Source organism: Somniosus microcephalus, chromosome 6, assembly GCF_052327205.1.
Source record: "Somniosus microcephalus isolate GS21.2 chromosome 6, FLI_Smic_1.0, whole genome shotgun sequence".
Taxonomy (NCBI): Eukaryota; Metazoa; Chordata; class Chondrichthyes; order Squaliformes; family Somniosidae; genus Somniosus; species Somniosus microcephalus.
Window position 1 is genome coordinate 204,430,586 of NC_140992.1, and position 27,262 is coordinate 204,457,847.

The following is a 27,262-nucleotide window of genomic DNA, read 5'->3' on the forward strand; positions in this document are numbered from 1 at the left end:
AGAACCGTGATGTGTGAAAAAGTGGTTTTCATTAATTGACGTCGGTGCGCACTGTTTCTCACTAATGAGAGGAAGCTCTTGTGTAAAACTGCTCTTGTGTAAAACTGCTGCCAGTTTTCCGGTGGTATTTTTAGTATTGTACACTGAGCACGAGCAGCTGTGCTGTGGCAGTGTTTATACTTTAATATTGCAGTGTGTCCCACTGCTGATTAGCCACTGAGGAGTCGGATTAAACACTTTGAGTTTTATTGTACCTGTTGCCTGTACATTAAAAATAATTAGAGCAGAGAATAAAAGGGGATAGATGAAGACGCTGTTTAGAAAGAACACTTTTTCAGCCTCTTATTGCTCTTCCCTTCCTTTCTCCCCCCAACCTCTCCCTGATTTTAGCAGTCACCTTGAGTTTATAATAATGCAGCCAGCCTTTGGCTTTGAGCTTTCGTCACTTCTCAAACACTCAGGTCAATAGTTCACCACTCACAACCTTAATTTTAGATAATATTTCTATAACTGAAAACCCGATAAAGCAACATTGTTATCTTAGCATGAACGAAAAGCAGTCAAGGTCTTCGCTGTAACCTGCTGCATTCAGGATGTTGGCGGCAAAAGGAAATGTTTCAAATTGATCCCTTTGCAGCATATACAGCAAAAACCATGGGAGGAAAATTGGGTTGCACCGCTAACTTCACCGGGGCGCTACTTTTAGCGCCCCCACACCCAAAATTAACTGGTAGCGCCCCAAGAGGGAGGCGGGGCACTACTGGAAGCACCCCACCTCCCTCTTGGGGCACTGCGAGTGAATATCACAGCGCTACGTGCCGCAACGCCACGCTCTATGGCACGTTGCGCCGCGGTACTGCAGGCCTTCCTCCTCTTATAAAGGGAAGGGGCCTTGTGCAGCATGACCCGGGGCCCAGCTGGGCCACCAGGGATTGGAGTGCTGGCAAAAGAACCCAGCAACCAAGACAAGTTACAAAAGTCCATTTCACAGCCTGGGTGAGGGAGAAACCATGTGAGACTACCTCCCTGGGGTGATTTCACACCATTTCACAGCCTGGGTGAGGGAGAAACCATGTGAGACTACCTCCCTGGGGTGATTTCACACCATTCGCAGCCTGGGTGAGGGAGAAACCGTGTGAGACTACCTCCCTGGGGTGATTTCACACCATTCGCAGCCTGGGTGAGGGAGAAACCGTGTGAGACTACCTCCCTGGGGTGATTTCACACCATTCGCAGCCTGGATGAGGGAGAAACCATGTAAGACTTTCTCCCTGGGGTGGTCTCGCATCATTTCACAGCCTGGGTGAGGGAGAAACCATGTGAGACTATCTCCCTGGGGTGGTTTCACAGCCTGGGTGAGCGTGAAGCAATGTGGAACTTGTAGTGTATGTAACTATTCTACCTTTAAGAGAACTACTGTATGTAACCGTCCACCTTTAAGAGAACTATTTTATGTGTGGCACTACTTTGCCTTGGCTGCTGTATACTGTAATACCAACGGTGACCACACCGGTATATAAGTGCGGTGTCAGGATTTATTGGGCAGATTCGCCCTGACCTTCGAATAGTAAAGCTCTGTTAAAGTTACTCTTGTAGTCTGTGTATTACTTCGCTATACAACCCACAGACTTTACAGTGGCGACGAGTTCGATCTTACCCTGCGTGCAGCAATACGTCCGAAGCAGTTAACGAAGCGTCGAGAAGAGGCAACCGCCCTCGTCATTCTGCTGAGAGAAAACTCGAGTCTGCACAGCAAGAAAGAAGGAAGACTTCAGACATGCAGCCTTCCATCAGCAACAGGTACGGATTGTCCCTTCTGCCACGGTGGTGCTTGAGCCGAGCAGCACGAGAAGCAAGTCGGCCATGGTGACTGTGAGTAAAGGGAAAATAAATAAAATCAACGAAGGAGAAGGGCGGTGAACTCGACCACGGTCGGGGGGGAAAGGAGCCGGACAGAAGTCGGGCCCAGAGGCGCTGAGACGGGGGCAGCGTGGAGCACGGAAGCTGTGGTACAAGCGGGCTGGGAGACGCAACGGCGTCGTGAGACAGCTAGACCGCGACCGGCGAAAAAGGCCGGCAGCGACCGGGGCCACGAAAAGCGGCGACCGGGATCGTAAGGCGCGGGAAGAGATAAAATAAATAAATCGCGGAGAACTCAGCCGCAGCCGGGGAGGGAAGCACCGGACTGCGAGAGGGCTGGGAGGCGCGATTGAGAGCCGCGCGAGCGGGAGAGACAGAGCCCGAGCGAGAGCCGCGCGAACGGGAGAGACAGAGCCCGAGAGAGAGCGAGCGAGAGCCGTGCGAGCGGGAGAGACAGAGCCCGAGGAAGACTGAGCGAGATCCAGCCCAGCGGCTGAAACTGTTCGCCGTCAACGGGTTGTACCCAGAGCCGGTTGCCCGGCCGAGAGAAGGGAACGCGCTGAAGCCGAAGCGCAGGCTGCGAACCGCGAAAGCCAGCGGCCGTCGCCCGAGGGAAAGCTTACCCCTCCCGCCAGGGGAAGAAACGCGGGAAGCCGCCAGTAGGCGGGGAAGAAGACAGAAGCGGGAACCGCCATTTTGAAATTGGGCAGGGAAAGAAGATAAGCGCGGGAAACCACCATCTTGGAAAAATAAAAAAGAAAAAGTTAAAGAATATTGTTGTTGTTTCTCAGGAAGAGGTGAAGATGCCTAAGCGTAGTAACATCAACGGGTTCGATGCCGAGGTGGAAGATTGGCCCACGTATGTAGAACGCATCGAGATATATTGTACGGCCAATAAGTTAGCAAATTATGAAAAAGCTCTAACCTTACTAAACTTAATGGGTGCGAGAACATACGGGTTATTGAAGCATCTTCTATCACCAGCTAAACCGGCAGATCAGTCTTTCGCTAATATTGTTGCTGTCCTGAAGGATCATTTTAACCCCGCACCGCTGATGTTAGCGGAACGATCTAAATTTTACGTGAGAATGCAACGAAAAGAGGAAAGCAACGCGGAGTACCTGGTTGAACTGCGGAGGCTAGCAAGATACTGCCAGTTTGGGGTAAATCTGCCAGAGGCACTGAGAGACAAGTTCGTGTGCGGAATGTCGAAGGAAGGAACACAAAAACGACTGCTCGAAGAGAACGATCTTACACTTGATAAGGCTGTCCTTATTGCAGCATCGCACGAAGCCGCAGCGAGAGGCACGGCGGAAATGCAGCGGAAGACAGCGGTACTCAGAGTGGATCAAATGACTTCGAGTACAACGAAATGTTATCGTTGTGGGAAGACAACACATGACCAGAACCAATGCTGGGTTAAAAACCAGGAATGTAGGAAATGTGGCAAGCTTGGCCACATAGCTAAGGTATGCCGGGCAGGAAAGATGACCAGCAATAATAAGTCACCGCAGAAGAAGTACAGAAAGGTACATGAGGTGACTGGGAAGAGTCCAGATAAACAGAATTCAGACGCAGACTCCCAACAGCAAGGAACTGGGTAGTCTGAGGATTCACAATGTGAGTGAAGAAGCTGACCGACAAACTATCTGGATCACACTACAGATTGCAAAAGTCCAAGTGAAGATGGAAGTGGACACCGGATCGGCGCTGACGGTCATGAATAAGCATGATTACAAAAAGTTATTCAAACATATTCCCCTACGGGATACGGAGATGGTATTGCAGACATACACGGGGCACAAAGTATACCCCATCGGAAAGATAGAAGTCAAGGTGAGACACAAGGACAAAGATCACCAAAGGATGGACATGTATGTGCTGCCCGAGGGAGGTCCACCACTTCTGGGACGGGAATGGATCAGGAAAATAAAGATAGACTGGCATTCGCTAAACACAATGACGGTAGATTCCGGAAAGGAAGAGGTCAAACCTGAACAGTTGTCCAGAATATTGGACGAAGCTAAAGAGGTATTCCAGCAAGGACTGGGAACACTGAGAGGAATTAAAGCAAAAATCAAGATTGCAGAACATGCAAGCCCAAAATTTTTCAAAGCCAGATCGGTACCTTACGCAATACGACCTGCTGTGGAGGCAGAACTGGAAGAGCTTGAACGTTCAGGGGTACTGTCTAAGGTGGACTGGAGTGAGTGGGCCACGCCCATTGTTCCCGCCATCAAGTCTTCATCAAGTAACAAGCCAGGGGGACTGGGAAAGGTCCGCATCTGCGGAGACTTCAAGATCACAGTTAATCCGGTGCTTCACACGGTACAATACCCGCTTCCGCGGATTGAGGATATCTTTGCTTCATTGTCTGGCGGGCAACACTTCACCAAGATAGACCTGGCACAAGCATACTTACAAATGGAAGTCGAGGAAGAGTCGCGCCAGTATCTCACAATCAACACGCACAGAGGCTTGTATCGTTATAATAGACTGGTTTTTGGAGTAGCTTCGGCTCCAGCAATTTGGCAGAGGGCAATGGAGCAGGTCTTACAAGGTATTCCAAGCACGCAGTGTTACTTGGACGATATCCTGATTATGGGAGAAGACGAAGAGGAACACCTCACAAATTTGAAACGGGTGCTCACCAGGTTGAAGGAATATGGCCTTCGAATTAATCGCCAGAAATGTGAGTTCTTCCAGAAACGGATCTCGTACTGCGGTCATGTCATTGACCAAGAGGGGCTACACAAGTCGCCTGACAAAATAGAAGCTGTCGTGAAGGCCCCCGCTCCGGAAAACGTATCACAGTTGAGATCGTTTCTGGGGTTGATTAATTATTATCACAAGTTTCTGCCAAATTTATCCACGGTGTTGCATCCGCTGAATACTCTGTTGCGGAAAGAAGTGCCATGGAAGTGGAGCGAGGACTGTAAAAAGGCCTTTCGCAGAAGCAAGGCGTTGATTACCTCTGAGGAAGTGTTGGCTCATTTCAACCCAACGTTACCTCTTCGTCTAGCTTGTGATGCTTCCCCTTATGGAATTGGAGCAGTACTTTCACACAGGTTCCCAAATGGCTCGGAAAGGCCAGTCGCATTTGCGTCCCGATCATTGACCTCGGCTGAGCGAAATTACGCCCAGATAGATAGGGAGGCCCTCAGCCTTGTGTGAGGAGTAAAGAAATGCAATCATTACCTGCAGGGCAAGAAGTTCACATTACTGACAGACCACCAGCCGTTGGTGTCCATATTCAACCCTAACAAGGCCGTTTCCACTATGACAGCGCAAAGGCTACAGAGGTGGTCCGTGTTACTTGGGGCACACCAATATGACATCGAATACAAAAGCTCCAAACAGCATGGAAATGCTGATGGGTTATCGCGCCTACCGTTGCCGGTAGTTGAAGAGGCGGCTGCAGTGGACCCGGTAGAGATGTTCCACTCGTCCATCGTAGAATGTCTACCAGTGACAAATTCGATGATCGAGAATGAAACAAGGAATGACCCGACTCTCTCACGAGTCTACGATTTAACAGTGGAGGGATGGCCAGCACATGGCGAACCAACGCTGCCAGCGTTTTCGCAAAGAAAAGAACAGCTGTCAGTGTGCCGAGGAACCTTGATGTGTGGATCGAGAGTGGTGATTCCACCCAAACTTCAGCATAAGGTGCTAAAGGAGCTTCACGAGGGGCATCTGGGTGGAGTGAAAATGAAGAACCTAGCAAGAGCGTTTGTGTGGTGGCCAGGTATTGATGGAGACATCGAAGAAATAACCAAGAGCTGTCTAGGATGCCAGAAGGTCCAAAACGCGCCACCACAAGCTCCTCTGCATCCATGGGAGTGGCCCTCATCTCCTTGGCAAAGGGTACACATCGACTTTGCTGGTCCATTTATGGACTCAATGTTTCTAATAGCGGTGGATGCACACTCCAAGTGGCCGGAGGTAATAAAGATGTCCTCCACCACCACGGAAAAAACCATCACAGTATTAAGGACCATGTTTGCCAGGAATGGGCTGCCAGAACAGGTCTGTTCTGATAATGGACCGCAATTTGTGTCCGAAGAATTCAGGAAATTCTTAAAAAGCAATGGGGTCAAGCACTACACGTCAGCCCCATACCATCCCGCCACCAATGGATTAGCTGAAAGGTTTGTCCAGACCTTCAAGAAGGCCATAAAGGCCATGGGTAATGAAAACATCAACTTACAACATAAAGTAGATAACTTCTTGTTGGCGTACAGGAATGCAACACATGCGGTCACAAATCAAACTCCCGCCATGATGTTTTTCAATAGAAGACTGAGATGCCGGCTGGATTTGATTAAGCCAAACGTCAGAAGGGATGTAGAGAACCGGCAATTCCAGGGCATGAATGAAAGGCCAACTAGATCTTTTCAGATAGGTCATCAAGTTTTGGCCCGGGACTACCGTACCGAGAAATGGCAGCCTGGAACTATTGTAAAAAGGCTAGGGCCGCTGCTGTATACCGTGGACATTGGTGACAGCATAATAAGGCGCCATGTTGACCAGATCATAGGGTCATCCACAAAGAGCCAACCTACTCCACAACCTTACACTGCTAATGTTGAAGCAGAGATACCCAGAACACCTACCTCCGATCTGGTGATACTGGAATCAGATGAACCTGACACTGTCCTTCAAGCCGACTCGACCTTACCAGAAGAACCTACTACCCCGCCGAAAACTACTACACCACTGAGGCGTTATCCGGATAGAGTCAGGAAACCTCCAGAGAGACTGAATCTGTGAACTGTTTTGCATAAAGTTGTATATATGTTATGATGTTATGTTAATGGGGAATAAGTATGTTGTAAGCTAAAAAGGGAGGATTGTAGTGTATGTAACTATTCTACCTTTAAGAGAACTACTGTATGTAACCGTCCACCTTTAAGAGAACTATTTTATGTGTGGCACTACTTTGCCTTGGCTGCTGTATACTGTAATACCAACGGTGACCACACCGGTATATAAGTGCGGTGTCAGGATTTATTGGGCAGATTCGCCCTGACCTTCGAATAGTAAAGTCCTGTTAAAGTTACTCTTGTAGTCTGTGTATTACTTCGCTATACAACCCACAGACTTTACAGAACTGTCTCCTTGTGGTGATCTCACACCATTTGTTACCATAGGTGTTATTCACCCCACAGGTAAGCTGCAATTTTCACTTTAATGTAATAGAAATACTGCAGTATAATTTAGCCATGAAACCAGAAGCCGTGGTGCATCACAGCATTAAGTCATTATTATTTGAGACTAATTAATTTACTGATGAGGTAGAAATGCTCTCCATGGAGTTCAGACACAGGATCGGTTGCAGCTATATGCCATGCGGCTTTAGGTAGAGAGTTGAATTGAGTTGTTTATGTGCAGCCACGGGCAAGTTGTTTGTGCCGCTGGTGTAATCAAATATTCCTTTGATGAACAACCTGGTACTCGGCGATAAAAGGATAGTTTTGCAAAAAGTAGCACAGCAGAAACACACTTAATTTGTCAGCAGAATATGTAGTTTCCTTTCACCTACTTGGAGCATTGATCCATGTTTTGAAAGGATGTGTTATCTTCTTCGTTGCCCCTTTTTTCCTGTTTGCTCCCCATTAGTTCCATATACCTGGAGCTGAGAGAACATGGTAGGTAACTGGTCCCACGCCCCAACCATGGTCATTCTTGATGTACAGGGATTTGCACAAAAGTGGCCGAGTGGAGACTGCCCATCTCCCCGCCCCTCAGTCTTGGCCCCTTCCTGTGACTTCATTGGCCAAAACCTACATTTTGAACCGTGTACACTCTTGCGTGTTAGTCAACATCAAGAACAACAACTTTCATTTATATAGCACCTCTTAACGTAGAAAAACATCCCAAGGTGCTTCACAGAAGGGCAATCAGAAAAAATTTACACCAAGCCAAAGAGGGAGATATTTAGAGAGGTGACTAAACACTTGGTCAAAGAGGTGGGGTTCAAGGAAGCTCTTGAATGCTGAGAGGGAGTTGGAGAGGCCGAGGGGTTTAGGAAGGGAATTCCGGCGCTTGGGGCCGAGACAGCTGAAGGCACGGCCGCAAATGGTGAGATGGTGGAGCTGAGGATGCACTTAAGGCTACCATTCCACAGTGTACCGTCACACTCTGGTACGATTACATTGCACCAGTTTGGGTAATTGACTGGTACAGGGCAGGACTATATGGCAGTGCTATGTAGTGTTTTTCCCTGGCTCACATATAAATCCATTGCTTTGTGTGTTATCAGATGTGAATCAGTTCTGTTGTGATTCTCTCAGTTTGAGTGTGTTCTTCATTTTGTGTTTGTATTCGTTGTTATCCGCCCTACATTTTACTTGATGGGATTGGTTCATTTGTTACTATTATCTACTGTTATTTCCTTCCTTTTCGGCCTATTTGGTGTCTCCCGATTTGATCTGCCACTCATCTTTTTGCTTTTCCCAGGGTTGGACTGGTGAGATTAACTGCTTCCGACAGACTATTCCTGCCCTTCTATCTCTCGTTCTCTGACGTAGTCTATGGTCAAGAAATTAGGGCTGAATTTTGCCGGCTCTCAGAGGGCGGGTTCGGCGGTGGGTCTGCTGTCAAAATGGCAGTGATTGACAGCGGGGCAGAAGTCCGCTCTGAACCCGCCTCTTTGTTAATTTCCCAAGTGTCAGCTCTGCCTGCGGCACTAAGCGGTGGGTCAGGCAATTGAGATACTTAAGAAGCTGCTTAAAGGTATTTAAGCAGCATTTTACCAGGTCCTAATGATTTTTCCATGTTTTTTACGAGGTTCCCGGCGCTCGGCATCACGTCCGGTAAGTGTGTCGTGTTCTCAATGATTCTGCATTGTTGTGAATAGTTGACAGCTGCAAAAGTGGTATAAAAGCTACCATTTCACAGCTGTTCAATTTCCAATCTTAGAGGCTGGAGCCTTCAGCATTTGAAATAAACTTTTCAGCTGTTTGCAGGTTTGAAGTGTTTGGAGTAAACTCTCTATCCACGATCCCCTCCTAGAGCAAGCTCTCTCACCATTGACAGATCGCTTCTGTCATCTCAACTTCAGCTGCCATCTATTACAGCAACATCGGTGCCCTTGAAAAAATCTCACCTTGGTCCTCAGAATCCCACCGCGATCAGCCCCAACACCAACATCACCAGGCACACCAGCAGCACCAACCTTCTCCGCAATCACATGATGCTGCATAGGACAGAGGGCATCAGCACCCGAGCACATTGCTGCCCGGGAGGCCAGGGATGGCATCACCATGGCCAGATTTGCTTCACTTCACACTGTACACCCTGGCTGCCACATGATGCGTCAGGTTGACACCAGCCCACACCAACACCATAAAGCTTTACTACAATGCCCAAGCCATTCCTTTCACACTCATCACCATTGGGGGGTACCGTTATGTCTCACCATTCATTGCAACTCACTAAGCCACTTCCAAAGGTGCACACAGATCTGTCCAAGAAGGCAAAGTGTTGAAAATAAAGATTTCAATGTTTGACAACACATTAACATAAACTTTACATGAACATTGGTGATAACACCCAACTGCCTACCCTTGTGTGTTGTTAGTTGGTATGATTGAACAAGGATGAGGGTGAGTGTGATGGGTGATTAGTGAGATGGGGAAGTGATAATGTAGGTAGAGAGGGATAGATGAAGGTGCAAGGTAAGTTGGTGTGAGTAAGGATATGCAGGAGTATGGTAGGGAAGGCAGAGTGATGGTGATGTGATGAGTGACACAGCAAGATGAGGTTGAGTGTGGCTTTGCAGTAACATTTTGTGATCTACTGAGATCATTGAAAGGTTTGTGCCACTGCAGCCTGGTCCTCCTGATGACATCCCTGCTTGTGCCCTCCTGTGCAATGTTGCAACCAGGCTGTGTTGGTCTCCTGGGGAGGTCTCTTCCGCCCATTGGAAGGGAAGAGAACCTCCCTGCGTGCTGTGACTCCCTCCATAAGCATATGGAGGGAGTCATGGGAGAGCCTGGGTGCAGCCGTGCACCTTTGTGCAGTGCTTGTCAGTGTTTGCAGCACCTCAGTGCTGTAGAACACTGACAGTGCAACTGTCAAAATGGTCCCTTTAAGGAAACCGGCTGATAACGTGTCATCAAGTAACGTCATCAGACCCGCTTTCTATTAATTGGCCAGAAACCTCGCAGGGCAGCATAACAAGCCCCATCAACGGAAAATCTTTTTGAAGGCTGGGATCGAGACTTTGTGATGTATATACCTTTAAGGGGGGAACTATCTTTTACAGCTCATGTATACTGCAGTACTGGCAGTGACCACACCTGTATATAGTACTGAGTAGTAATCTGTACAGATCAGTTCCAGTGTGAGCCACGTTGAGTAAACACCTGTTGTACCGTTCTCCTGCAGTCTGTGTCTTATTATACACAGACACAACATTGGCGACAAGGCAAGTTCGAACCTACCTGCAACTCTGCATCACCTCCCGGGGATTCGTTCCTGGAGATCAGTGGATTGGAGGTCAAGGCCAGAGACTCGGGCGTCGACCACGGGCAACCGCCCAGTCATCCAGCAGAGACTCGAGAATCGCGGGGGAGACTGTCGAGAGCCAGACTTGGCTTTCCAGTCGAGGTGGTCCAGCGAAACGGGCTGGCAACAGGTAGTGCGCAGACCCTTCCCGGACAGCGGTGGTCGAGAGCCCGACCGAGCGGCACAGCAAAGGGCCGAGCAGCGCCGACGGGGGAGAGAGAGAGAGGGCAGAGCGCACAGGGCGCAGCTGGTGTTCAGGGGCCGAGCAGCGTCGAAGAGAGGGAGAGAGAGACGCGCAGAAACCCGCGAGGCGCCGCCATTGCCACGAGGACCGCCGAGAGCGGCGTTGGCAGCAGCGCAGGAGAAGCGTGCGAAACCTACAGGGTGCCGCCATTGCCACGAGAACCGCCGGGAGCGGCGTTGGCAGCAGCGGGGGAGGAAGGAAAGCGCGGGAGACGCCATTTTAAGCCATTGGGAGACGCCATTTTAAACCACACCCAAAATGCCGAAGAGTGGCAGTATCACCGCATTTGACAATGAAGTTGAAGATTGGACTACATATGTCGAACGAATAGAGGTATACTGCAAGGCAAATGAGGTGTCAGATGACAAGAAAGCGTCGGTATTGTTAAATTTAATGGGTGCAAAGACGTATGGTTTATTGCGAAATCTAGTAACCCCAACGAAGCCAATGAAAAAGAGTTTTGAAGACATAGTAACGATACTACAGGAACATTTAAACCCCACACCGCTGCTGATAGCAGAAAGATTCAAGTTTCACAAACGGAACCAGCATAAGGATGAAAGCAATGCTGATTATTTAACAGAACTGCGCAAACTATCGAAACACTGCCAGTTTGGAGCGGGACTGGCAGATACCTTAAGGGACAAGTTTGAGTGTGGGCTTCAAAGTGAAGGAACCCAGAAACGGCTTTTATCTGAAAAGGACCGTACGCTGGAAAAGGCTTTCAGCATTGCGGTATCATATGAAGCAGCAGCACAGGGCGCTGCAGAGACACAACAGAGACCGCAAGAATATGGCACAAACGAAATGTCATACAGAACAGAGAAGTGCTATCGCTGCCGCAGAACAACACACGACCAGAATGATTGCTGGTTCAAAGACAAAGTGTGCAGACAGTGTGGAAAAGTAGGACACATAGCACGAGTCTGCAGGCCGGGAAAGAAAACCAGCAATAAGAAACCTACCAAAGAAAAGTACAAGAAGGTACATAAGATGACGGAGAATAGTTCAGATGAACAAAAGAGTGATAACGACTCCGAAAGCAGGGAACTGAGTTGTCTGAAACTACATAATGTGATCACAACGGAGGATCACCGAACCATTTGGGTCACTCGCAAGATAGCAGGAGCCCAGGTAAAGATGGAATTGGACACAGGATCAGCCCTAACAGTCATAAACCGACGGGACTACGAGCGGCTACTCTCACACATACCCTTGAGAGACACAAAAAATATTTTGAAGACGTACACGGGGCAAAAAGTCTACCCCAAAGGAAAAATAAGGGTGACCGTTATATATAACGGTAAGGAAACACCAAAACTAGACCTGTATGTATTGCAAGATGGAGGACCACCATTACTGGGACGTGAATGGATCCGGAAAATACAACTGGATTGGCATTCCATACAGGCACTGACTGTGGCTGACAAAAAGGATGATGACGTCACACCTGGGCGACTGTCAAAGATCCTAACTGACGCGAAAGAAGTGTTCCAGCAAGGACTCGGAACACTAAAAGGCATGACAGCAATGATTAAAATTGAAGAAAACGCAAGCCCAAAATTTTTTAAGGCCAGATCGGTACCTTATGCGATCCGCCCAACCGTCGAAGCAGAGCTGGAGAGTCTGGAACGTTCAGGTGTACTGTCCAAGGTAGACTGGAGCGAGTGGGCTACACCCATCGTCCCTGTGATGAAAAAGTCGTTGAGCAGCACGCCTGGGGAACCAAGGAAGGTTCGCATCTCTGGAGACTTTAAGGTAACAGTGAACTTGGTCCTTCACACTGTACAATATCCACTTCCGCGGATTGAAGATATTTTCGCCTCGCTATCTGGAGGGAAACGCTTCACTAAGATTGATCAAGATTGATCTGGCCCAGGCGTATCTGCAAATGGAGGTAGAAGAAGCATCAAAAAAATACCTCACAATCAACACCCATAAAGGTCTCTACCAATACAACCGGCTGGTATTCGGGGTAGCATCAACTCCGGCTATTTGGCAGAGGGCAATGGAAGAAGTCCTGCAAGGGATCCCAGGGATCCAGTGTTATTTGGACAACATCCTGGTCACGGGCGAAAATGACAGTGATCACCTTGCCAACCTGGAGCAGGTGCTCACTAGATTGCAGGAATATGGGCTCCGAGCTAACCGCCCCAAATGCGAGTTTTTTAGAAAACAGATCTCGTATTGTGGCCACGTTATCGATAAAGAGGGGTTACATAAGTCCCCAGAGAAGATTGAGGCAGTAGTCAAGGCTCCAGCACCGGAAAATGTGTCACAACTGAGGTCGTTCCTCGGGCTGGTAAACTACTACCATAAGTTCTTGCAAAATTTGTCTAAAATACTACACCCACTGAACACCCTACTGCAAACTGGGGTGCCATGGAAGTGGAGTGACGGATGTAGACGAGCTTTCCAGAAGAGCAAAACACTAATCACATCAAAAGAGGTATTGGCCCATTACAACCCGGCATTACCAATTCGGTTGGCATGTGATGCGTCACCCTACGGCATTGGAGCGGTGCTGTCGCACAAATTCTCAGATGGTTCAGAGAGGCCAATAGCCTTTGCGTCACGATCACTAACCTCAGCCGAGCGTAACTACGCCCAGATTGACAGGGAGGCCCTCAGCCTAGTGTGGGGAGTGAAAAAGTTCAATCACTATCTGCACGGGCAGAAATTCACCTTGCTGACTGATCACCAGCCTCTTGTCTCCATTTTTAATCCGAAGAAGGGCGTTCTGGTGATGACTACGCAACGACTACAAAGATGGTCACTTTTTCTAGGGGCGCACCACTATGAGATTGAATATAAGGGCACGAAACAGCATGGAAATGCTGATGGGCTATCACGCCTGCCACTGCCTACTGCAGAGGAAGCACCAGCAGTGGATCCTGTCGAAATATTCCATTCGACTATAGTTGAATACCTACCGGTAACTAACGCTTGTATCGAAAAGGAAACCCGAAATGACCCGACATTGTCTCGGGTATATGATTTGACGGTGAAGGGATGGCCAGCACATGGCGACTCACTGTTGCCAGCATTCTCGACAAGGAGAGAACAGCTGTCAGTGTGCCGGGGGACCTTGATGTGTGGATCCCGAGTGGTAATTCCACCCAAGTTAAGGGATAGAGTGCTCAATGAGCTTCATGAGGGTCATCTGGGAGGGGTAAAAATGAAAAGCCTAGCCAGGGCTTATGTGTGGTGGCCGGGAATCGATAAACAAACCGAGGACCTGACCAAGAGCTGCTCAGGATGCCAGAAAGTCCAAAATGCATCACCACAGGCCCCTCTACACCCATGGGAGTGGCCCTCATCTCCATGGCAACGGGTGCATATTGATTTTGCTGGTCCATTCATGGACTCAATGTTTTCAATAGCCGTGGATGCGCACTCGAAATGGCCTGAGGTCATCAAAATGTCCTCCACCACCACGGAGAAAACTATTGCAGTCCTACGGACCATTTTTGCCAGGAATGCAGGAATGGCTTGCCAGAACAGATTTGCTCCGACAACGGACCACAGTTTGTGTCCGAAGAGTTCCGGAGGTTCTTGAAAAAGAATGGGGTAAGGCATTACACATCCGCCCCGTATCATCCGGCCACAAATGGATTGGCTGAGAGGTTCGTACAAACCTTTAAGAAGGCAATAAAGGCTATGTACAATGACAACATTCCGCTGCAGCACAAGGTGGACAATTTCCTGTTCGCCTACCGGAATGCGACACATGCAGTCACCAACCAGGCCCCAGCCATGATGTTCTTTAACCGAAGGTTAAGATCTCGCCTGGATTTGCTCAGACCAAACGTACGAAGAGATGTTGAGAGTAAGCAATTCCAGCACATCCATGAGAAGCCAACAAGGAGCTTCAATGTAGGGCAACCAGTCTTGGCCCGCGACTACTGAACAAAAAAGTGGCAGCCAGGAACGATATGCACACGGCAGGGCCCACTAATGTACACAGTGGATGTTGGGGAGAGCATCGTGAGACGCCATGCTGACCAGATCCTAGAGTCACAGGAACAAGTCAACCCCATGCCTCACCCATACGTACCTGGTGATGAACCCGACGTACAGGTCGCATCTACCCCAGAAACAGTAGCATCGGAAGCTGATGAACCAACCGATGATGGGGGGCCAGAATCGCCTCTGCGCCAAGAGCAAGACACTCGGGAAAGGCGCTATCCAGAAAGGATCAGGAAGCCTCCCCAAAGACTGAATATATAAATAGACTATTTTCAGCTAATGTTGCGTGTTAAAAGTGTAAATTGTAATTAGTTTGATATTTAATTGTTAAATGAGTGTTATGGTACTGTTAATCTAAAAGGGGAGGAATTGTAATGTATATACCTTTAAGGGGGGAACTATCTTTTACAGCTCATGTATACTGCAGTACCGGCAGTGACCACACCTGTATATAGTACTGAGTAGTAATCTGTACAGATCAGTTCCAGTGTGAGCCACGTTGAGTTAACACCTGTTGTACCGTTCTCCTGCAGTCTGTGTCTTATTATACACAGACACAACACACTTGGTTACCCAGTATAATTTCTACAAGACAATCTGTGCTCTCATCCATCATCAGAGACAATATTGAGAGACATCTGCTATTGCTGCAGTTTTTACAGACTGCACCCTATTATGTGTCCTAAAACACAAAGATCAATGCAAATAAATATGCATTAAGGGCTCATTAAAAATAGCTCCTGAAATGTCTGTGAGACGCATTTAGTACTAAAACATTATTTTAAGATGTTTAGAACATCAAAAACTCAGATCAGGGGAAAAGAAACAGATGGCCCACCAAGCTCACTTTGTCCAGAGTCCACATATGGATATTGTATCATGGACTTCTTTCACTCCACCAAGGGAACGCAAAGTTCCTCCTCCTATCTCCACTGAAAAAAAATCGCATAATACTACTGTAGCCTTCAATGCCCCTTCTCAGCTCATAATGATTAAGCTCCCTTATAAAGTATCAATTGACCTAGAATCATGTCCTTTTACTGCGAGTCTGTTCCACATGTTCACTATCTATGGAGGGCGGGGGGAGGGGGAAACAAAGGTTTTTCTGATCTCTAACCATGTTTTTAGACTGTATAGAGAAAGAGAGTGTCTTTATTCAGAGTTGGTGGAGCATGGAATGCATTGTCACAGGAAGGGGTTGAGGCAGCCGTTATTGCATCTTTTAAGGAAAAAAAAGGATAAATATTTAAAGCAAAGGAAGATGCAGAGCTCCAGACAGAGAACGGGACAGTGGGATTAGCTTTGGATTGCTCTAGCAGAGAGCCGACACAAGCACAATGGGCTGAAAGACCTCCTTCTGTGCTGTAATCTTCTATGGTCCTATGTGAGTACATGTTTAGTCCATACCATAGTGTGTTCTTCTACATGCATTTTATTAGTTTGTAAAAAATAGAATCTATATCCAAACTGGCAGGTGTTCTTCTACTGCGAGAGACTACACTGACCAACTCACTCAGTCAGAGCTATTCTAGACTGTGATACGGTGTAACTTGATTGTAGACCCCTCAAGTCCTGCTGTATGAGATGGCACATTAGTTTAATGTTTAATTGGAATCTATGGCATTGGAATAATGTAACTGGAAAATTCGGGTGGGGGTGGGAAGAATCTTCAATTCGCAAGCACATCATAAGCTTCATTTTTGTTTAGTATTTACCAGTGCAGACTTTTAGATTCAGTTACTATGTCCCTGGGCAATGTTGTTCCATTGAAGACTATACAACGATGCATCAGAGTTTCAGCTTAGTTCAATACAACAGTCCAAGTCAATCCAATACCATTGGCTCTGCAGGGTTGACTTTTACTTCATTACATTGTCTTTAACTCTGCTACTTCTTGTAGCTGTACGCCATCAGTCAGGAAACTTTACACAATGTGGAGTGATGGAATTCATGCTAGATTTGAACCGTTGAAAGTAATTTAAGTAACTGCATTGTTTGTGAGTCTATCACTGTTCCCAATGACCTTCCAGCAGGTCACCTGTGGCAGCTATTGCCGCAATTGAATCTTTCTAAATGTTCGCTCACTCAAAAGTCCAGGTATGTCCACTACAGAACTTGCAGTCAGAGTACTCTGAACTACGTGTGAGTTCTGACACACCTGCACATATTGTGAAAGACGTGGAGCCACGTGCACACTTTTGTTCCCAGTGTTCTTTCAAACCTAACGACTTGTATTAGGCCCAAACATAAAATAAAGAATCTTTGACTGGAATATACAGTAGACAAGCTGGCTTCTGGGCAGGAAAGGGAAGAGGAAACATTTTGGGGGCAAGTTGAATACATGGCTTTTAAGGAGACTTTTGAAGATGGGCAGAGAGGCGGCAAAGACAAATGCGTTGTGCGTGAATTCCAGAGGGAAGGAACAGCAATGGAAGAGTAGCTAGCATTAATTCAATATCAGAGATGTGGAAATGTAATGGGTGGAGAGGATGACTTGGACAGTGTGGAGAGAGGCTGTGGAGGGATTTGAAGTTGATTTGGGGAGGAATATGGAGCCAGTAGAGTTGGGGAAGGACCCGAGAAGTAAAGTTTTGAATGTGTTGGGAGTTTAATTCGAGGCTTATGAGAGTATTGGAGACATCAGTCCTTGAGGTGATGACATTATGGATTCAGATTTCAGCAGCTTTGAAGGAGGGATGGGGGTGTATTTCCAGAGAGGATAAAAAGCATTCTTGGCAATGGCTTGGTATTGAGACATGAACTCATCTCAAGGTTGAAAAGGGTGCCAATGTTGCTAGTCGAAACATTATTAATTGATCCTGTTACATCAATCATGGAGAAAGAGCAGGAAAATCAGATTAAATAGCTCCAATGTAGAACCAGCACTGGCACAGGACGGATGGGCCAAATGGCTTCCTCTCATGGTGGAGTTTCTGTAATTCACAGCAACTTATTATAACTTAATAATCTGAAATGGCTGCTAATTTTTTTCACAAAAAAGAGTGCGCAACCTTTTCAGCTTTGTGTGCCACATGGGTGCAAATCGTGGAGCTTTGTGGGCATCGTATGAAGCTTAATTCCAGGTTCCCATTAATGTGCATTTATTCTAACCTGCTGATTTAGGATTTTTCCACCATTGAGGACAGCCCTTTCCAAACCTTCTAAAACAGCCCCATGAAATTCAAACAGGACAAACACTCAGCAGGTCCGGCAGCATCTGTGGAGAGAGAAACCGAGTTTAATGTTTCAGGTCCATGACCTTTCATCAACAATAACAGTGGAAACAGAACCAAGTTGCCTTGGCGCATGTTGCTATGGGGCGTCCTGGGTCGCAGAGAGCACGTGGTTATAGTGTGGATGCCCCTACTTTAAACCATTTTTTCTTTGTGAAGAAACCATCAGTACAGTATATTTAAGCAAGTGTTGTTTAAACACTCTGGATGTGAAGGAAATCTTAGCTTGTAATTACTGTGACCCAAATCCTTGAAGATTAGCCCAATTTTATTTTACAAATGTGTCGTTCCTTTTTGATTTCTATAAATGTTTTTTGAAGTTGTACTGTAACTCCATTGCTTATCACGCTGGCACGCTCCCCCCCCCCCCCCTCAAACAGCAATTAATGGAGCCAGTCTTGCCTCTTGCTGCCGTTTCCTACCCAATATACCGGCTGCTCCAGTGGATCCAATGACACTGCACATGAGATCTCGGATTCCCACCCGCCTGCAGCATGTAGCAGAGTTCAATCCAATGGCACCAGGAGTGGCAGTGAGACCAATCTGGGGAGCAGAGCGGGATCATTGTCATAGGGGTAGGATTGTGTTTTTCATGGATTCTGTGACTAGAAACGCGCCATGATCTGCCACCAGCCCTGGTTATAGTTTTTGATGTAAGCTTGTAAAAACCGCAGCACTTAGATGAATGTCTTGTGGGGTTTACTTTTTTAAAAATTTGCAACATCCTTTTGATTTTATAACTTAATTATGGTTCAGAATTATAGAGCCATTTATATTACTATAACTTAACATTTACTAATTTCCTTTACAGAAAAGCTGTACAACTCGAGAGGCCCTGACTTAAGAAGATCACTTTTCTCTTTGAAACAACTATTCCAGGTACAGTAACAGTCCAATGTTTGAAGAAATCTATGTATCTGTTAGTATTTACATAGAAATACATAGAAGTTACAACAATGAAACAGACCATTTGGCCCATCCAGCTCATGTCAGCGTTTACCCCCCATGTGAGCAAATAATCCTATTTACCCACACTGTTTCCCTATTTCTTTATCCCCTTTTCCTTCATCCATCTATCCAATTGAATCTGGAATGTTGATATGGTTTCTTCTTCAATCACTACCTCTGGAATGAATTGAATAGCCTCACAACTCATTGTGAAAGAAGTTTCTCCTGCTCTCTGTTCTAAATCTCTTACATTTAATCTTGTATCTATGGCTCCTCATTCTAGACTCTTCAACTACTGAAAACAATCTGCTTCTATTCACCTTCTCCCATCCTTTCATAATGTTAAATACTTCTATCATATTGCCCCGTAATCTGTGTTCTAATCGTTCAAGTCTTCGTATTTGTATTTCCGCATACCAGGTAGTGTCCTGGTGAATCCGCATTGCACACTCGCTAAAGCCTCAATATGCTTCCTGCAGTACTCTATAGGCTCATCATTACCTCTTGGCTTTTTTATTCCATACTTCTTGTGAGAAACCTTAGGTTTCAATTAGCTTTTTTTTTACAGCCTTATCAACCTGAAGTTCTGCCTTTAAAGCCCAACAAGTCTGTACCCCCATATCACTTTGCTCTTCCACAACACCCAGTATGTTAAAAGTCTTGTATAAGCATGCATCACACTTTATATATGTCCATAGCACAAACAGATGTCACAGTTTTCTGATTTGCTTAAATTTCCCCAGATCCAATTAAGCCTCACTATCCACTTAATTCACTAGGCTGGATTTTCATTGAGGAGGCAGGTAGAGGCGGGACTACAACTTTCGGGGTTGTAGTCCCGCCTCCATCGAGTTCTAGCCAACCCACGCGATTTTGACTTGATTGACCTTGTTGAGCCCGCCCAGCGGGCTCAGCAGGCCCATTAAGGGTCACCCGGCAACAGGTGACATCACAGATTGATATTTCATCTGTCAAGACCTTTTGACAGATGAAATATCAGCATTTGACAGCTGTTTGAAGCTGTCAAACACTGACAATCTGTACTCTAAGTTAATTCCTTCCTCTCAGGATGATTTAGAGATCTCTCCGGAACAGAAAGCTGAATGCTGCAATTTTTGACAGATCGGCCATTCTGCTTTCTGTGCCGGTGAGATGAGGGACTCCCGAGACCTAAAGGAAGGAAGGCTGTAAAGGTAAGTAAAACTTCTTTAAACACTTTAAACACACCAAACACACTTACCTCTGCACTCATGCACCCATCACTCACCTGAACACCGGACATCTCGACCCCCTCCAAGCCCATCAGCCCGACGGCCCGCCTCGCTAACTTTGTGTGGTTTGGAGCCGTCGGGAATCCCGCACTTCAAGAATGAAAATAGGGATTAGGCTAAAAACTGCCTGTTAACTACCTGTTAACAGGCAGTTAATTGGCACTAATCCCCTTCCCGCCTCGGGGAGGCGGGTCCCAGTGCGGGTCGGGTACCCGCCTCCTTTGAAAATGGCATGGAGGCGGGATGGGGGCGGGATGGGGGCAGGATGGGTTCGTGCCCCCGATTTCGGGATTTTAACCCCCCACACGCCTCTAATCCCACCTCCACGGCCCAATGAAAATCCTGCCCACTGTGTCTCACCATATCTCTCACAAACTTCTACCATGTTCTCCAACTCACTGTGAGCAGCACCACAGAAGATCTTCTCGTTTTTATGAAGTAAAGCCAACACGAGAAACGTACAAATGACCTATAGTCCCATTCACACGTACAAATGTTTTTAACTGCTGCTGTGGTTCTGATGGTAGCTGGGAGCTAAGCTGTTATCATGAAACATAAAAGGGATTCATTAACTGGGAATCTCTTTGAGCCAATCCGCAGTCTCGAATTGCACTAAATTAAAAGAAGGGTGAATTTAAGGTTGACCTTCACATCCATATCCCAGTTTATTTGCGGGGGATTGGGGGAGGGAAAAAGAGACTTGTACATCTCAAACATCCTCTCTGTTTAATTATTGTAAATATTTCTTGGCACTTTTTTATTCCTTACTTAGGATTACTTAGGATAACATAGGATATACAGCACAGAAACAGGCAATTCGGCCCAACCAGTCCATGCCAACATTTATGCTTCACTCGTGTCTCCGCCCGTCTTTCCTCATCTAACTCTATCTGCATAACCCTCTATTCCCTTTTCCCTCATATGCTTATCTAGCCTCCCCTTAAATGCATCTATACTATTTGCCTCAACTACCCCCTGTGGTAGCAAGTTCCACATTCTCACCACCTTCTAGGTAAAGAAGTTTCTTCCAAATTCCCTTTTTGATTTGTTGGTTGCTATCTTATATTAATGGCCTCTAGTTATGCTCTTCCCCACAAGTGGAAACATTCTCTCTGTATCTACACTATCAAAACCTTTCATAGTTTTAAAGACCTCTATTAGGTCACCCCTCAGTCGCCTTTTTTCAAGCAAAAAGAGACCCAGCCTGTTCATAATTTCCTGTTAGGTATACCCTCACATATCTGGTATCATCCTTGTAAATCTTCTCTGCACCCTCTCCTGTGCCTCTATATCATTTTAATAATATGGCGGCCAGAATTGTACGTAGTACTCCAAGTGTGATCTAACCAAGGTTCGATGCAAGTTTAGCATAACTTCACTACTTTTCAATTCTCTCCCTCTAGAAATAAACCCTAGTGCTTGGTTTGCTTTTTTTATGGCCTTGTTAACCTGTGTCGCCACTTTTAGCGATTTGTGTATTTGTACTCCGAGATCCCTTTGCTCCTCTACCCCACCGAGGCTCACACCCGTCAAGTAATAAGTGACCTCCCTATTCTTCCGACCAAAATGTAACATCTCACATTTATCTGTGTTGAATTTCATTTCCCAATTATATGCCCATTTTGAAAATTTATTAATGTCCTCCTATAATTTGTTGCATTCCTCCTCAGTATTGACTATCCCCCCCAATTTGGTGTCATCTGCAAATTTAGAAATTGTGTTTTTGATTCCAAAGTCTAGATCGTTAATATAAATTGTGAACAGTGGTCCCAGCACTGATCCTTGTGGAACATCACTACCCACCTTCTGCCACTGTGAATAGCTACCCTTTACTCCCACTCTCTGCTTTCTGTCTTGAAGCCAGCTAGCTATCCATTCTGCTATTTGTCCCCTGACTCCGCATTCTCTGACCTTATTCATTAGTCTATTATGTGATACCTTATCGAAGGCCTTTTGAAAATCTAGATAAATTACATCTTCTGCATTACCCTCGTCTACTCTCTTTGTTACCTCTTCAAAAAACTTAATGAGGTTGGTCAAGCAAGACTTTCCTTTTTGAAATCCATGCTGACTATTCATATTTATATTTTTGGCTTCTAGATGCCCTTCTATTTTCTCCTTTAGTAGGGATTCCATTATTTTTCCTACCACCAATGTTAAGCTGACTAGTCTATAGTTCCCTGGACATGATCTATCTCCCTTCTTAAATATAGGTATTATGTTAGCTATCCGCCAGTCCGCTGGCACTACACGTTTTTTAACAAATTATTAAATATGTGTAGTAATGCCTCTGCTATCTCTTCCTTAGATTCTTTGAGTTTGATTAGTTTATTTAATATATCTCCTCATTTTATTTTAAATGCATTTATTTCATTAATAATCTCATTATCCAGTGTCATGTTCACCTGTTCTATCTCCCTGGTAAATACTGAAGCAAAGTAATTATTTAATATTTGTGCCATCTCTCTATCATTACCTGTGGTATTATCCTGTCCATCCCTTAGTAGTGCTATTCCTATCCCGACCTTCCTTTTTTATATATGTGCCTATAAAATATTTTACTATTTTGTTTTATGTTCCTTGATAATTTAATTGCATAGTTCCTCTTTGCCTTCCCAATTGTTTTTTGACTTCTCTCCTAATCTCTTTGTATTCTCCCTTATCATGCTCTCCCCTGCTGTCCATGTGCTTTCCTTACCCTCAGTTTTTCACTAATGGCTTTATTCATCCATGGTGTCCCATTAGTACTTATTTTGGTTTTTTTTAGCGGAATATATTTTTCCTGGACTCTGTTGAACACCATTTTAAATGTTTCCCATTGCTGTTCTACATCTTTGTCTGCCAATATTGATGTCCATTTTATTTTCCCAAGTTCTATTCTTAGCCCCTCAAAGTCGGCTTTTCTCTAATCTATTACCCTGGTCTTCATCATATTTATGTCCTTCTCAATTATTATCTTAAAGCATATTATATTATGTTCACTATTGCCTAGATGTTCCCCTACTTTTACTTCTCTTATCGGCTCTGGTTCATTCCCCATTACTAGATCCAATAGCGAATCCTCCCTTGTTGGGTTTTTTACATAGTGGGTTAGAAAGGAGTCCTGTACACATTGTAGGAACTCCATTCCCTTATCCCCTTTACCTGCCTCTTCTGTCCAATTAATATCGGGGTACTTGAAATAGTTGATCATTATTCTATGTTTTTACTCATTTCCCTAATTTGTCTGCATATTTCTTCCTCCACCTTCCTTTCCACTATTAGGTGGTCTGTAGACTACCCCTATTAATGTGATTGATCCTTTATTATCTTTTATCTCTATCCATGTGGATTGTGTGTCTGTCTTGCTGAAAGCTGCGTCACTTTTTTCTACTGCCATTATGTTATCCCTAATAAATACAGCTACTTCACCTCCCCTTTTTCCTTCTCTATCATTTCTAAATATGTTATACCCTACAGTGCTAGTTCCCAGTCCTGATTTTTCTGTAGCCTACTATGTCTGGTTCCTCGCAACGCATGATTGCCTCCAGCTCTCCTGTTTTATTACGGACACTGTGTGCATTGCTGTACAGACAGTTTAACACATTTTTAATAGCAGTTCCTTTCACTTTATTTTTAACCATCTTTTTACTCTCCTGTTCTATAACTCTATTTATTCCCTGGCCATCAATGTCCTCCCTTACTTTACACTTTCCTATGTTCTCCTTTCCTGTTTTGTTTATACTTAGGCTAGTTTCATTTCTTGTAGATCCCTCCCCCCATCTTACCAGTTTAAAGCCTTTGTCACCTCCCTATTTATCCTTTCCGCTAGGACATGGGTTCCATCCCGTTCAGGCAGAGCCCGTCCCATTGGTACAGCTCCTCCCTGTCCCAGTACTGGTGCCAGTGTCCCATGAAAAGGAACCCCTCTTTCCCACACCTTGCTTGACATGTATCCCTCTATCGGGCTGTGTAACAGGTGTTATCAATGTCTTAGTCTGTCACCTGTTGTAGGAATGACTGGGAAACAGATTTTGGAGAGCGGCTCTTGGCTCAGTCACAGAGAATACACTATTTCTCAGACTAATTCCAAAGTCGTCCCACCTATATTGACTGGGTGGGGGAAGCAAGTCCTCCCATCACCCTTTAGCCACATGCTAATTCTCCTGATCTGACTGCTTCTATGCCAATTTCCTCTGCTGTGCTATTGCATAGAATTACATAGAAAATACAGCATAGAAAGAGACCAACCAGTCCATGCTGGCATTTAAGTGATTGTAGAATCACTCGGGGTATGAATTCTTTATTTCCTTGTGCTGAGAAAGTAAAAGTGCAACAAAAAAGGCAGACAAGGTCTCGAGAGAACTCCGTCTGATGATGGAGGGGAATTCCCAAGTGAGCCTTTGCACAGTCTTGGACAGCATTAAATGAAAAGAAGGGTGAATTAACATTAACATCCCCTCCCCCCGCTTCTACCAGCTGGCTCCTACAAGCCGAGCAATGTGGTGTGGCGTAGAAGATGTAATCTTGACTGTCTGGACATGCGCAAAGATCCAGCCCTCTTGGCAGAGTGTGGGGCGCACAATTTAAAACTAATTATCCAACACACAACAACAGCTTGCAGTTACACAGCTCCTTAAATGTAACAAAATGTTCAAACGCTTGACAATCAAACCAGATTCAGCACACTGCCTTGTGGGGTTCCCTGTGTTCTTCCCACTAGACATGAACATACGTTCTGGAGCTTCCTCCTATAACTGTAACAGCCCACTGAGGTAATGGGAGGACTTGCTTCTCCCACCCAGTCAATATAGGTGGGACGACTTTGGAATTAGTCTGAGAAATAGTGTATTCTCTGTGACTGAGCCAAGAGCCACTCTCCAAAATCTGTTTCCCAGTCATTCCTACAACAGGTGACAGACTAAGACATTGGGCAGCACGGTGGCATAGTGGTTAGCACTGTTGCCTCACAGCGCCAGGGACCCGGGTTCGAATCCGGCCTCGGGCGACTGTCTGTGTGGAGTTTGCACATTCTCCCCGTGTTTGCGCGGGTTTCCTCCGGGTGCTCCGGTTTCCTCCCACAGTCCAAAGATGTGCGGGTTAGGTTGATTGGCTATGATAAATTGACCCTTAGTGTTAGGGGGATTAAATGGGAATATGTGTTGGTGTAGGGGTTACGGGGATTGGGTGGGATATGTGTCGGTGCAGGCTCGATGGGCCGAAATGGCCTCTATCTGCACTGTGGGGTTTCTGTGATTCTGTGATTGATAACACCTGGTACACAGCCCGATAGAGGGATACATGTCAAGCAGCTCAAATGAAGAAAACCATAGGTGTGCAGTGAGGCCAACACAACACCAGCCAATGGGCCTGCGCAGAAACAGCCAGGTACAGTTGCCACTAGCTAGAGCAAGCCGCCATCCCCAAAATACTCTTAAATGTACGGTAGATGGCATGTAAGATGTACACTGTGCATTGTGAATGTCGTATTTAATAACACACTATAGCTGGAGCACAATTATAGTAAGAAAGAAAAGAAACATTGGCCTAGAAATTCAGTGGGCTGCGCCACCAGTTAACGCCCAAAGAGGGCACTTAGTGGGTTTAGCGCCACTGGCCACACCTCCCGTGAAATTTAGCGGGGCGCTAATGGCGGCGTTAGCCTGTAGCGCTGCGCCGCCACCGATGACGTCATCGGTGTGCGCAGCGCCCCGCTACCGCCCCGATCGCGATATTTGGTTGCGCCCCCCGCTGTAACGCCGGTCACAATTTGCGACCGGTTCAGGGGGGCCGACCTGCGGCGGTAGTGGTGCTAATTAAAGGGGAGGTGCGGGGCGGCCATTTTTTTTGCTGGCCGCCTGTCAGCACCTCCTCGCGCCGCCGTCCCCGGCCTCCTGAACCCGCCGCCCCCGCCCCCCCCGGGCAGTGCCGGCTATGTTTCAAGAGCCCGGCACTTCTCCTCGGGGCCGGGCTCTTTTGCCGGCACTCACGATCTCCGATCACACTGGTGCAGGCCCCTCCCCTTTAAGAAGGGGGGGAAGGCCTGCAGTACCGCAGCGCGCTGTGCCGCAGCGTGTGGCGCTGCGGCACGTTGCGCTGCGATATTCAGTTGCAGTGCCCCAAGAGGGACGCGGGGTGCCTCGAGCAGCACCCCACTTCCGTTTGGGGCGCTGAAACTGAATATCGGGATGGCGCCACTGAATTTCTAGGCCATTGTCTCTTAATATCTGTGAAAAGCTCAACCCCCAAGATATCACTTTAATTGAGAATGAGGTTTGGCGGGCTTGCGGTGGTGAATACAGAGGAATGCCAAGTCTCGGGGGATGTTACTTATACTCATGAATCTTGACACAAAGACAAACACACAATTAAACCATACTCCTGCCTGCAATCTTTATATTGATGAAGTGTAGTCTTTGCATTTCATATTGTCCATTCCTTTTTTTTAAAGTACTAAATGTTGGTGCTCCAGGATAATTGTATAAGTAAGTATATAATATTGTATAATGTATGTCAAAATTATTTATTGATAACACTCTTGTTAAGCACCTTGGGACGTTTTATTATGTTAAAGGCGCTATATAAATGCAAGTTGTTGTTGTGTAATGACAATCAGTTGATCACTTCCCACATTAGGATCCTTCTCTCCATTGTTAATGAATGTTTAACTCACATTTAAGAAACTGTATAGGTCTGGTTAGCTGCTATTCTACTTGACAGTCCAACACAGTTGCTTATAAGCCAGAATATAATATATGTTTTGTAGTGTTCAATATTATGAAAGAACTGTATTGGTGGATATTTTAGAAGCTACAGTAAACACTGGATAATGGTTTAAAGGCACATGGGCTCCGTAGGGAGTCAAGGGTTTGAATTGCCATAACGCACGGTTTCAAAAGTCTGAAGAGCTTTGTACCTTACGAAAGCCAATTTTGAAATAATGTTGGTGCTGCTTCAGTACCAGCTGCTTCTTTTCAACATAACTAATAATGACATCGCAACTGTTGCTCAGATTTTTCAAGATTTGCGTGAAGTGCCAGCAAAGCTCATTCTTCCCTATGATGCCAGTGAGTTACACGCATGTCACTGCCCTATGTGCTCGTGTATTCCACCCAAAAATCTAAGGGCCCTCTATAGACAAGGGTTACCATTACAAATCTTCTCCACTAAAACTTGTTGCTTCCTGATGGCTGATATCCACCAATAGATTTTTTTCTCCCGATTTTCTCATTTCAGCAAATCCA

The 27,262-nt window shown here is 46.1% G+C and overlaps 1 protein-coding gene across 3 annotated transcripts in view; it reads left to right on the forward strand.

The window, feature by feature from the left end:
• Positions 1–27,262, forward strand: part of fhod1 (formin homology 2 domain containing 1) — a 510,535-nt gene that overhangs the window by 205,670 nt on the left and 277,603 nt on the right. For all 3 annotated transcript variants that reach the window (XM_085991267.1, XM_085991268.1, XM_085991269.1), the window contains exon 4: positions 18,632–18,699. In XM_085991267.1, coding sequence (XP_085847393.1) covers positions 18,632–18,699 — 68 coding nt within the window. The remainder of the gene's footprint in view (positions 1–18,631; positions 18,700–27,262) is intronic.